The sequence below is a fragment of the Rhyacophila brunnea genome, unplaced genomic scaffold (assembly GCF_057557595.1).
Source record: "Rhyacophila brunnea isolate RB1 unplaced genomic scaffold, BYU_Rbru_1.0 scaffold_13, whole genome shotgun sequence".
Lineage (NCBI taxonomy): Eukaryota > Metazoa > Arthropoda > Insecta > Trichoptera > Rhyacophilidae > Rhyacophila > Rhyacophila brunnea.
The window spans coordinates 37,343,330-37,357,244 of NW_028232785.1; the positions used below are offsets into that span (position 1 = coordinate 37,343,330).

At 37.9% G+C, this 13,915-nt stretch overlaps 1 protein-coding gene across 1 annotated transcript; it reads left to right on the forward strand.

Annotated features, from left to right (window-relative positions):
- The first annotated feature begins 5,559 nt into the window (after positions 1 to 5,559).
- Positions 5,560 to 9,109, forward strand: LOC147077443 (uncharacterized). The gene is made up of 3 exons (XM_085941125.1): positions 5,560 to 5,763; positions 6,158 to 6,289; positions 7,803 to 9,109. Exons 1-3 carry the CDS (start codon positions 5,617 to 5,619, stop codon positions 8,010 to 8,012), a joined length of 489 nt encoding a protein of 162 aa, XP_085797251.1. The 5' UTR covers positions 5,560 to 5,616; the 3' UTR covers positions 8,013 to 9,109.
- Positions 9,110 to 13,915: the final 4,806 nt, after the last annotated feature.

Sequence of the window (13,915 nt, forward strand, 5' to 3'; positions counted from 1 at the left end):
TTTTTGATTTGCAACAATGCCTGCTAACGCCTTCCCTGAATACCAACATAGTGTACTATAAAAGGCAACTGTGGACTTATAATTTTACAATTAGAGATTGTAAAACAGATACCGCAAGCTGTTACATGTGGCATGAAGGGATTGCTGGTCAGGGATCTGATCAAATAGCATCGTACTTCGTAGAGCATTTGCAGAATCTTCAAGAAACAGAAACTAATATAGTAGCCTATTCAGACTCCTGTCCAGGGCAAAACAAAAACATAAACTTTTCTTCAGCATTGTCTTATTTTGTCAGTGAATCTGAACACGTGCATTCTATAGACCACAAATTCTTGGAAGTGGGACACACCAGAATGGAATGCGACACGGATCATGCCCGCATAGAAAAAGCTAAAAAATCTATTGAACTTAACATTAACATCCCACAAGACTGGTACCAATTTGTACGAACTGTACAAGGCAAACATTCGTTTAATGTGGTGGAAATGTCAGCAGAAACTTTTCTCTCTTATTCAGACTTACTGAAAACCACTTTCATTAAGAAGTTAAAATGTGTTGAAGGGCAACCGATCAATTGGCACAGTATAAAGTGGCTACGGTATGAAAAACAAGTCGGTGATATAAAATTCAAATACTCTCTGAATGATGAGGAGCCCTTCAGAACAATGCAGTTATTAAGGAATTCCAGAGGGCGTCCACATATTCCTATAATACCGAGGACTCATATGGCACCTGCCCCAATAAATCCTCAAAAAAAGAAGGACTTACTGAGCATGATGTATTTGATAGATCCCGTGTATCATACTTTCTATAAATTACTTGAAACGCAACCTTCTGTACCCAATTATGGTGATGCTGATACCAGCGAAGACGATTAAAACCTGGATGTTATTTTTAAGCTACCTGTAACTTTAAAATAATAATATGCCTAACCTAGATATGTGTGAGATATGGTACATTATTTTTAAAATTGAATTTGCCAAAACCTGATATGTTCTTTAAAGTGATTTTTAAGAAAAACTGTAATATTTAAATACAAATGCTTATAAGTAATTAAAACTCAGTTCATGTCTTCATAATATTACATTAACTTTCTTTCATAATTAAATACATAGGATTTATCACAAGACACACAACATTCAAATTGCTCCCCTGAAAAGTAGGTGAAATGGTCATATCTGCTTCTGCCAAATAGCCACAGATATTAGTATGTATATAGACGACACGTCTGGCTATCTCCTATAATTTTTATAATCGTAAGGATTACAGTTTAGAAGATTAAATTTGATTCCTAATAAAAATTAATAGTTATGGGTGAACGAATTTACTTTCATAAAATAAAATTGATATTAAAGTGTCAAGAATTAAGCTAAGAACGCGCTGTACCTACGATTTTTAATTGATTTTACCATTGATTTGATAAATGGGCATTTTCGCCAAAGTTTGTACATTGCGTTTTTGGCATGTCCCATGACTTTGATTGATTTTTTCATAGTTATTATATTATAAAATGTTGGAAAGTTATGTACTTTTAACATGCAAATTTATTAATTTACTCTATTCAATCAGTTAAATACAACTATCTGACCTGTATATATTTTTAATTGATTATTTAGATCGAAAGGTAGTGCGTTTTTACCATGTCCCACCCATAAATTCAAATAAACAAAGTCTGATTTCGTCATTAATTTTGAGTGTGTAAAATTAAATTCGTAGTGTTTTCAACAGCTTACATTATATATTTTTGGAAAATATATAGTTTTTTCGTAAATTTGTACCAATATTGAAAAAAAATCACGTTTAAAGTGTGTCCCAGGATATTTGAAAAAGTGGAACTCCACATTCCGTTACCACGATTTTAGCATGAAGGCGAAAAATTTTCACTATAAATATGTTTTTTTTTAATGTAGCAACATTTTTGTATAACACTGATCGCCATGTACACTTTAAATTGTTGGTGTGTGTCGGTATCGCTATCGGAACAGGTTGCTTTCTGGGTTGGTCATTTAAGAAGTTCCACTACTGTTACCACGATTTATAAGGTAAGAAAACACATATTTCTATTTCACATACTACACATATGGAGCTTATCTTTCATACTACAGATATAATAAAACATATCGCAGGTTTAACAATAAAACTAAGCTAAATTTTGGCTTCAAACACTTCTGAAACAGAATCCGTTACTTCCACTCCGAAACTATATTGGTGGTAACGTATATGTGGAATGTAAAAGTAACGAAATGGCATGCATAAAGTTGGGTTTACAGTGTGTGTTTAGTTCTTCATAGATTATAAAAAAAATTATTTTGTCTGTTCGTATGAAAAACAAAAATATTTTCATTAAAAAATATAAAAAATAACCTGACTATAATATAATAATATAATAAAGATTAAAAAAGTATGTGATATGTCTGAATACGCAAAAATAGCGCACATAAAAGTATGGAGATAAAAAAAAACAACAGAAGGAAAAGAAAAAACACCAGACTGAAATAATTGCGAGACAGGCACTGGCTCTGTCATACTCTTTCTGTTATACGCCACCAAAATTTTAAAACTTCTCCATACATTTTAGGCATAGAAATTTATAAAAATGTATGAAAAAGTATTTTTTTGTCACGTTTAACAGAAATGTGTACTCGATTAGATTTAATACCTAGAACTGTAGGTATTCACGAAATGTCAGAAAAGTACGTCTTGATTACAATCAACCTGTATAGCTACATTTTATGTTGATGAATACAATTAAATTTCAAGACAACATAAAGTCGAACTTGGTTATTACGAGGAAGATGGGACCGACTGAATTTGCTTGTTATAAGCGTTACTCGTTATATCAGAGAATAGGTATTTTTAAATGAGCATGTCACATTACACAAAAAGCCGAAAATAAAAAATTTGGAAACCATCGTAAAAATCCCCGAAACGAGCATGGCATTCATAAACTACAAAAGAAGTTGTTTATTGTAATTAACGCTGGTAGGTACCTACGGACTTCACAAACCTTGGATTTTTCAACCATATGCGTGGATACTTTTTTATTATTGTCGGTGAAACACCAATAAGGTAGGTACTTAGACACTTTACTAGTGTCATAAACGTAATCCGACCCCGGCGGCATCCTGTCCAATCGGATTTTATTGCTTAGGGTCGAAATGTTTTAAAACGGTCGACACATTAACAGTATTTTAGCTCGGTATATCCGATAAGTTGCTCGTTATAACAGTGAAAGAATTAAATGTATGGCGAAAATCATAAACCAATTGTCAACAAATGTTTCGTTATTACATCCGAGATCTCGCTATGTCAGAGATCGTAATAACCGAGTTTGACTATAATTATTTTCGTAAAAGTTATATACTCCGTGCCGCGCTAGGAACTCGCGTCTGAATCCCTTGCTGATTTTTTTTTTCATATATTGTTAATTTGCTTAAAAATATTTTTTATCTGAGTTACAAATAATATAAATGCCAAATAAAGTTATGGTAATGTATAGTGTGTCAAAATTATTACCTACCTTATTTTACAAGTATTGTGAAATTTATTATAAAATATGTCTATTTTAGTGATTAAGTTTGATTTGTTTTGTTATTTTGACGCACGTTGAATATTTATCTGTCTATCAAAAAATTCAAATAAATTTCATAAAACAAAAATTTGTTTTTATGGTAACATGTAACTTAAGCTTTACAAATTACACTCCGTTACCATTTCGTTCCATTCCGAAAATGTCCCCAAAAAAGTTGAACGTTAACTATTTTTCATTTGATTATTAAATAACGAAACTTATTTATTTTTCCAATAAAATTTAGTAAAAGTGATTATTGTCTTTAAAAAAATAGCAGAACGAACATTGATTGGTTTTTTCAAATACTAAAGGAAAAATGCTCTGCCATTATAGACATAGGGTAACGGAGGGGAACGAAATGTGCCCAAGAATTAAAATTCAATAATATTTTTTGACTATTTGTAGTTTTATTTTGAAGTGTATGGTTTTTTTAATCTAATAGAGCTCTTTTAAGTGATAAAAAGTGTTTCATTCATGTTTTAAAAGCTAAGTTTCGTAGTCACGGAACGGAAACTTATTATGCCCAATTTCATAATAAAAATGATATAAATATTGTATTAATCAATATTTTGCTGAAAAATTGCTATCACCAATTCAGCAATAGAACAAGGAATCTGCTAGCTATATAAAAATGGTTAATTTGAGTGAAAAAATAATATTACCCAAATTTCAAACATGTACAAACTTTGGCGAAAATGCCCAAATACAAAAATCGATTTAAAAGTTACATCTTTAAGACATGATTTTAGTATAAAAAGATAAGGCTATTAACTTGCTAGGTTTTTTTTATGCCGTTGGTATTTTAAATCCGCGATGTCTTTAAATAGGTACCTACCTAAATTTACCTACATGTATGTATGCGGCCCATGTCGTGTTCTCCATCTAGTAACTGCTTTGCAGGTAGCACCTTGCAGCTTCTGTTGGAAGCCAAAGCTTCTGGATTTACTATGGTGGAAGGTGGTAACTGTCTTCTGATGGCTTCCGGTCTTCAGGATAGATGTTTACATAGGTGTCGGCGGGTTTGCATGCCCTCCGTCATAATGTTATCGCTCCTGACGTCGCAAGCTTTCATCAGATAGAATGGAGACTATTATTGTTCAATGCGTTGATTTCTCGCCAAGAGGAGAAGATACAGATGTCCATCCGATGTTTCTGGCAAAAGGGCGGGATCTGAATGGCTGCTAGTGACAAAAAATGCCTCCAACGGCGCGAGTAAGTATTTGGCTGTAAAAATGGCTGCGTTCGTCTTCGAATAAAAAAATAACATCTATCAGAGTCGGATGACATCGAGGAACACGAATATGAAGATATGGTTATGGTTTTAATTTTATGCGAACGGTGACGAGGAATAAGAGTAGGTACATTAGGTATGTAGATTAGATACCAACCTACCAAATAATGTTATTAAAGCGAACGACACCGGTCGTTGGACAATGATGTTTTAGCTCTAATAACAAGAACATTTTGATAATTTTATTCAAAACGAACGTTCCAAACTGATTTTATCCTAACGCTAGGCACCCACGTCCGAAATTGCGCGCCCATGCGGCCAAGCGCAAGCGCTGTCACATTCTGACCATTGAGTGCAGAGAGATGGTTGCACTAAAAGGCGACGAAATAAAATTTAGTAACCTATAATAATATGTGTGATAGATTAACATAACAACTCATTGAGAGCAATGTAGGTATGTTGGTAAACAATCTATGTACATATTTAGGCGAACACTTCCATCGAATGATTTGGGTTTCGGCAGCTAAACGATTCACTGTACAGCTAACTTCTGTTCAGAACTGGTCTGAAGTTTCATACTAAACCATTTCTGACGGTCAGGGAATGGTTTGACTTTCGCTGGAACAGTGAACCAAACGCAAATCTTAAACGGTTTCCGGTTTACCTACTTTCTACGCCTTCGATAATAAATTATTTTACTTATATTGTCTATGGTCATACGGATGAAAACATCACTGGAACGCACCTTTGGTCAATTGTCTATTGACACGTCAGTCAATCTTATCAGATATTTTGCGTCATTAAACTTCGTAAAATGGATGTAAAACGTGAACTAGATGGTTTTGAATCTGACACAGAAGTCCAGCAATGGTTTGATGTGCCAATTATCCATCCAAACAATCCGCTTATAAAGATTTGTGTAAAGCAAGAGAATGCTTATGATGCCAACAGCACTATTGAGGTTAGGTTTTCCAAACTTATTAATCATTGTAAGATTGTGTTTATTCTACGTTGAAGTGGTTTCTTACTGATGCAAATGAAACAAATGCGTGATACATTGGACTTTACTAACTGAAACATGACGTAATAAATTATACATCGTTGTATTGACACTTCACAACGATTATTTGACTAGGCACCTACCTACCTATAGGTTCTGCGTCTCTGTGGCTGCAGGTTTACTACTTTTATTATTTTGAAGACAACTTTACTATTGAACATTTATTAATAATAGTAGGTACACAGTATTGAATCGTGATAATAGGTCACTTACAGAAACGTCCTTGTGTCACATACGAAAATAATAATATAAGTGTAAACACGTATTATAAAATACCTTCTGTCTTGTTTTTCAGAGCCCTGTAACCAGCCTTGCCGATATTAAAACTGAGATTGATTCTCTCCGAGTTGATTTCAAAGATGCATTTTCCGAAGACAGTGATCCGCAACCTAGTTGCTCATATTCAAAAAGCGAGCCAATAAATCAGGTACCTACTTACCTATTTATACAATATTTTAAATAGATAAATATTGTGTTATTCACATCGTGCTTGTATGCGATCATTTATATTAGTCTCCGTTATTATTATCATTGGATACAAATTGTATTTTATAAGAATATGTTTTATTTAAATTTAACGTAACGATCAAATGTTTGGACTGTACACTCCTTCGGTGCCTTGTTTTACGATACTAGATTTGTGAAAAAGACTGCCTGTTATTTTTATTAGTATATTGGTATTTTATTATTGACATTCAATAATATGTCTTATTAAATGGGTCGAATAAATTTGTTGCATAATCAATATCGGTGCTGTGAGTATCTACAGCAGTGTTTGCCAATCGTTTTTACTCCACGGTACACTCGTGAATGGGATTTATTCCGCGGCACACAAAATGCGTTAAAAAGGAAATTTTCCTTATTAATATGAATAAAGAAAATCATAGTGTGGGTTGATCCATTTTTTAATATTTTAAGAACAAATATGTACCCAGGTGGTAATAATTTTATTGGTGAGAAGAATGCAATTGATTTTTAGAAAGAATTCTGTAAAACGCGGCTCTAAATTAGATAAACAAATACGTAACTCCATATCTACCATTTTTTCTCGCTCTCATTTAACGATTTCATTTCCACGAGTGCTGAAAAACCAAATTCGTAAAGATACGACGATCCAAACGGAGACAGAGATTAAATTCCTGTTGTAGCCAATTGAGGATATTGACGCCAAAACGATACAACACTAGCTCAGAAAATAAGGCTTTGTGCTCAGGATCGTTTTTTAGATCTATTCAAATATCCTCCTCTGTTAATGTCAGGTGTGTACCGTCGAATCTTGAGAATGGATTGATCACCCACTGGTACATTATTTGATAATCATCATCATAAGTCGAAGTCATTCCACTGCTGGATGAAGGCCTCCTCAAGCTTCCTCCAACTCTCTCGGTCCTGTGTCATTTGCTGCCACGTATTTTCGCCGAACTTTACCAGTTCGTCATTCCAGGGCAACCCTGTGGCCGTGTCGTGCCCCTTGGGTACCACTGGATGACGGCATTTGTCCAGCGACTATCCTTTCGGCGAGCAATTTGCCTCGTCCAACTCCATTTCATCCGTTTGGCAACGTCTATTACAACGCGTACTCCTGTCTGCTTTCTAACCCATTCGTTTCTCTTTCAGTCCTTTCGCATGTAGCCGAACATACACCTCTCCATGCCTCGCTGTGCCAATTACTCAAGATCATGTAATTTGCAGTTACGATCCTATAGATCTCAATGTGCTATATGTTAACAAAAAGGCAGATTAAACTACGCAATGTACTGCAGTTAGCTGGAATGTCTTTCAGTGAGTATACATTCACTTGCCAAATGCAGTCGTACATTGGTGGTCACCGAAAGCAGAGGATACAGCTGTGGCAGGTCTTATCCAGAAATGGATTGACTCTGGCTGATCATAATGGTGATACTGTTACATAATATTATTAATCATGTTGTTATTTTCAGGAGTGTGAAGACAGCCTGATCAATATTATAAAGTCGGAGAATGATAATGAAAATGTCATCATCAAACGAGAATTTTTTGACGAAGCAATTCGCCAAATCAATAATGAGAATCCTCAACCCGGCTCCTTCGATCGACAAAACAGCCCAGTAGACCAGGTACGTTCATTTACAGGTTCTCCAATAACACAACTTTTAAACATTTTTTTTTAATATTCTAAACATCCACATCTACATGGTATTAAAATTTATATGGTCACCGCAGTTGTTCTCAAGGAATACAACTCTGGTCACCCAATTTGAATATCACTTATTCGAGCACTGCTGGTCGTATATCCCGAACAATATTGGCTTCCATTGGGTATTCAGCATAAACCAGTGACTCCACGAAGTTTTACAGGAAATAATCCGGATATATCAAATTGCACCACCTTGGAGGAGGCCAATAGTTGTCATGTCCATTTTTCGAAATCAACTAAAGCAAGCGATTATAAGCGGTTCACGAAAGAAATTAAGTGACAATCGTGTCGTACCAACCTCATCAGGTGGCGGAGGAAGCCGCTCCGCGAACTTCTCTTTTTGATCGATTCACAATGCTTGAGACCACTGTAGCGAAAGAATGCCTCATCTGAGTACTACAGTAACAAACCATTTCATTGGCACCAACAAAAATGCTTGTACCAAATAAGAAACAAAAACTTGGAGGAGCTAGTAGTAGTAATTCTGACAGACAGTAAAAATGGAAAACCGTTCAGTTATGTGAAATCTATAAAAGAAGCGTGGTTAAAATGCTCCCACGACCTTTTTGAAAAATTTGAAAACATGCTAAAATAATATATTCAAAGAATAAAAGATATGCAATTCTCTAAAAACACGGTGAAAGATAGAATCTCTCATTGCAAAATTAAAGCCTTTTTTAATTGAATTCATCAAAATAAATATAAATGTCATTCCAATATTATCTTTTGAATCATATTTTTAAAAAACAGTAGGTAAGAATAATTATTAATTACTGCTTTTCCCGTATGCAACTGACATTGATTAATTCAAAATCATAAATAAAAAGATAAATGTTAAGAATGTTGAATGTTTTTGTAATTTTGACACTTTTCTGTAATCAAAATATCAATTTTTAGGTACCTAGTCTATTATAAACCGACATATTTAGTGAGCATTACACCGTTTTGGCTATTTTGTATAGACTCTTTTGACTGGATGTTCCAAACGGATGCGGTCGTTTTTGTTCGGGATATTTTCACGGGGTGCTTAGTCAAAGTGGAAAAATGCGAATTTTTCGCGTAATTTAAATGAAAAAACAATAAAAACTTCATGAAAAATCATGTAATTAAATAACTCAAAGGTTTGTAATTAAAAAATGTTTAAAAAAAATGTTTGGTTTTAAAACTTGACGGCCGCTCAAAATCAAATTACTAGCTTAATATAAGAGATAAAAATTAAAAAATCGTGTTCAAAGTTTACATAAATATACCTAATCAGATGCATTTAACAAAAAATATTTAAGGCTAATGTATTGGTTCAAGTATTAAGTCACTAGAGACCAAACGTTTAGCTGGAACACCCAATTTGAATTTGGAATTTTTCTGTTATTATATGTGCACAAACGAAATAAAATCGTGCACAAACGTGCACTAACGATGCACAAACAAATGCACCCAAAAAAAGTTGGAGTTTTAACATTGGGTGATCCAGGTAAATGGACCTGGTCGTGAGAAGGTCTTCGATCAGACCACCAAAGTGGTTGACTAGGTGAGGGAGAGTCAACCTAGCACTTCGTCAGGTGGACGCAAGGACACCTTTCGGAGGCAGGGATATACGAGGAGGATACCAGACCAGGTTAGGGGTGGCCTGCCAAGAGGCCCACGCCCATCCAACCGAGGTTTTCCCAGAGATAACCGAGGTGGTGCAAGGGGCACTTACCCAAGACGCAGGTGACCGGGTCTCCCTCACCACGTTCAAAGGGGGACGCCTCCAGCATTTCCAGGAAATCTGGCAGGCCAAGGGTGCACCACCACCATTATTAAAAATAATAACGGGAACCCGTATTCCGTTTATAAAGAAACCCCCTCTAATAATGCCTTCCGTGCAATTCCAGAAGGATTTCCAAACGCGACAATCGCTGGAGATCACTTCACAAATCGCGGAACTGAAGGAATCGGGAGTATTGGAATTGGCAGAACCATCTCCAAGCTTCCTCTCAACCCTGTTCCTAGTAAGGAAGCAAGACGGCAGTCAACGACCCGTCTTCAACCTAAAACGCCTAAACGGTTTCCTACAACCAAGGCCGTTCAAACTGTTCCACCACTTCAAGGTCCCAACATTCCTGCAAAGGGAAGACTGGTTAGTAAAAATAGACCTAAGCCAAGCGTACCTACATGTACCTATAGCTATACAACATCGCCGATTTCTTCGGCTAGTTTACCAAGGAGAACTCCTTCAATTCACGTGCCTTCCATTCGGACTGTCGGCAGCACCAAGACTGTTTGCCTCGTTAACAAACTGCGTGGCCGAACACCTCCGGGGAAAGGGTATGAGAATCGTCACTTACTTAGACGACTTTCTGATGGCAAATCAGTCCAGAGAGATTCTCCTGTCGCAACTGACTTATATGATAGATTTCATGCAAGCTCTAGGCTGGATAATCAACAAGAAAAAATCTTGTCTGATTCCAAGCCAACAGCGGGAGTTCTTGGGTATCACGTGGGATACTCACAACAATCGGAAATATCTATCAACAGAGAAGTGCACATCACTTCGTCACCACCTGCAATTGCAGATCCAAAAAGGCAGTTGGTCGCTCAGGCAGGCCCAACGCCTCCTCGGGCGACTCAACTTTGCAACCTTCGTCACTCCACAGGGGAGGTTGCATTGCCGACGTCTACAACGTACGAGCGCTCAATTATCGAGGAGCCAACCTCACAAATCAGCATCGATTCCTCCACAAGCTCGAGAGGACATCATGTGGTGGATTCGAGCGGTGGGCTCCTCAGGAAAGATTCACAGGGCAACCTACAATCACTTCCTCACCACAGACGCAGCCGATTCAGGCTGGGGAGCGCAGTTAGACGAGTACCACCTATCAGGTACATGGACAAAACGCCAATCCACGTGGCACTCCAACCAAAAAGAGCTGTTTGCGGTACTTTCAGCCATACAACTCCGGGAACAAACGCTCAGGGGATCAGAATTACTCCTACAAACCGACAACAAAACAGTGGTGGCCTACATCAACAACGAAGGGGGCACAAAGTCCGCAAGCCTACTAAGTCTTTGCCGACAGATCCTGGAAATCGCCAACCAGGCCAGTATATCATTGACTGCACAATACCTTCCAGGAAAATACAACTGCGTGGCAGACCATCTCTCACGCAGCAAAATTATCCCAGAATGGCACCTAGTTATGGCGGCTACAGCTCCCCTATTTCAAAGATGGGGACTCCCAGACGTAGACCTGTTCGCGTCCAACACAGCCCATGTTGTCGCAACCTATGTCTCACGAAATCCGAACGATGCTCTTGCACTGTTCCACGATGCCTTCAGTCGACAGTGGGACTTCAAACTAGCCTGGATATTCCCGCCACCGAATCTAATTCCACAAGTATTGGCACACCTGAACATGGCAAGGGGAAAATATTTACTAGTGGCCCCATGGTGGAAGAAGTGTTTTTGGAGCGCAGACCTACAGCAGAGATCACTGGAACCCCCCTACCCGATCCCGCACTTGGAGTCATTTCTAGTGGATACAGTGACAAACCATCCACCTCCACAAGTCCGGGACCTATCACTCCAGTTATGGATAATTTTGGGTGGGCAGAGTTAGTTTCTAGCTGGTCGGTAGAGGACAGATCACTTCTCACTTCTGGCTGGCGACCATCCACTTTGAAGACTTATAGACCGGCATGGGACAAATGGAAGACATGGTGCATGGCCAACACGATAAGCTATAATACCCCCGAGCCGATTGAAGTGGCTAGATACCTGGGTCACTTATACAATAAGGAAACACTATTCTTGTACATAAGTCAGCCATAGCTACCTTTTGCAAACCTATGATCAGTAAAGACATCAGCAGTAACATAGTTGTGCGTCATATGTTAAAAGCCATATCCACCCGCAAGACTAGACCTACAAAACCACCGATTTGGGATCCTAGAATAATCGTGGACTACCTCAAGAAAACAACACCACTAGTATACAACCTATATGAGGTTTCACGCAGAACAGCTATACTATTATTTAGTGGCGCACCCAGGGGGGGGCCAAGGGGCCCTGGCACCCCCCAAAAATGAAAATAATCAGAATGATTTTAAACATTGAAATTGAAAACCAATAAACTATACCTTTGGGCTTAGACAAATAAAGACACGGCAAAAAAATGATTTGTAATAATTCTCCAGCACCCTTCTTAGAAAAATTTCTTAGATTTTAATCTCTAACACAAAAATTTCGAAACACTAATGTCAGGTTTTTTTAGAAACACAATCTCTAATGGAACTGTCTGAAAATGAAAAAATTCTCGGTGTCCACCCGAATTCCGGAGTGGTGTAGGTCATGGCTGGGGAGGGCTGACAGAGCTCTAGCCTGGGGGCCCGGGCTGTGGGGGGCCCGGCATGACGGGTCGACCAGATAAGTGAGATAAACACACATCATAAATTAGCTTTAATAGTAAAAAAGTCGCCTGCGGCGCTATTATACTTCATGGCCATGAACATTTTCAATTATTTATATAATTGTGCAATATATTTTTTGATTATTATGTGTCGATACTCGACAGCTCCATTATTAAAGTAGATGTATTAAAAATCGCCAATAATTCACTGTATAAGTACCCTTAATTTGAACTGAAACACAATTTGAAGAACGTTAATGTAGTGTTTCACACTGCCTTTAATCTTAGCGGTAGGTAGGGGACCCGCCAAATATCTTAGCCTGAGGGCCCGTTTCAGGATGTGGGGACCATGGTATAGGTATACTGAGTGCCATAGACAAAAGACCGATAAAGGAGAAATTAGGCTGTGAAGAAGAAAAAGATCCTATGGGACTAATTTACATTCTCCTCCTTGGGCCCCCCCCCAATATTAAATCCTGGGTGCGCCACTGCTATTATTACTCGCATCGGGACGACAAGTTCATGACCTTACCCTACTCAGTATAGCGGATAATGGCCTAGTCGATAATGGCGACCATATAATTCTATGGCCAGTGTTTGGTTCCAAGACGGACACATCAAGGCACCGCCAATCTGGATGGAAATTAAGCGCTTCCAGTTGCCAAAACATCGATCCAGTTTTTTGGCTACGAAAACTTATCTGCGTTTCCAATGAGAGAAGAGAAGAGGGTGGTAATATTCCGGCATTATTTATCTCGTCAAGAGGCCCCCCAAAACCTGCGACTCGAGCAGTCATTGGAAATTGGGTGAAGTCAGTACTCGCTGATGCAGGGGTACAGGAATCACCAGGCAGTACTCGATCAGCAGTCGCCTCTCTAAATTGGTTAGAGAACTACCCCATAGATGACATCCTGCAGAGAGGTAATTGGCGCCAAGAAGCTACTTTTAAGACATTTTACCAGAGACCGATAGACACACAGACTTCTACAGCGGGGGAACAAAATATGTTGACCTCTCTATTCAGCCCGGTACACTGAGCCTAAAAGCAAGGAGATGTTATACCTGATTCTCATGTTAGGTTCATCCACCTTATCTTGCAGGATCTATCTTGCTTTACCAGGTGATAACAAACAGATATCTCAAGGGACTTCAGAGTCAATTGCGAATAATGAAAGGAGTTTTACCTACCATTAAAACTCTTATTATTCTTGTTGACTCTGAAGTCCAGAGAACACCTACCTGGTTTCCTTGAGACATATCAAATTGAATACCAAAGACAAAGCACGCCGCGATACAAGCGTCAGTCCTGCCAGCCGGTAAAAAACAAGATGAACAACCAGAGAGGTAAATAATCGAGAAGAAAAGGGGGTAAAAAGGGGCCAGCGCAGAAGAACACAAGGCAAAAATACGATCAACATCTCAAGGGACTTCAGAGTCAACAAGAATAATAAGAGTTTTAATGGTAGGTAAAACTCCTTTCATTATCGCT

Bases quoted from the DNA above. Each gene is read 5' to 3' on its own strand.
- LOC147077443 (XM_085941125.1), top strand. From the start codon at position 5,617: ATGGATGTAAAACGTGAACTAGATGGTTTTGAATCTGACACAGAAGTC. The intron at 5,764-6,157 runs GTTAGGTTTTCC...CTTGTTTTTCAG, and splicing joins ATGCCAACAGCACTATTGAG to AGCCCTGTAACCAGCCTTGC. The intron at 6,290-7,802 runs GTACCTACTTAC...TGTTATTTTCAG, and splicing joins AAAGCGAGCCAATAAATCAG to GAGTGTGAAGACAGCCTGAT.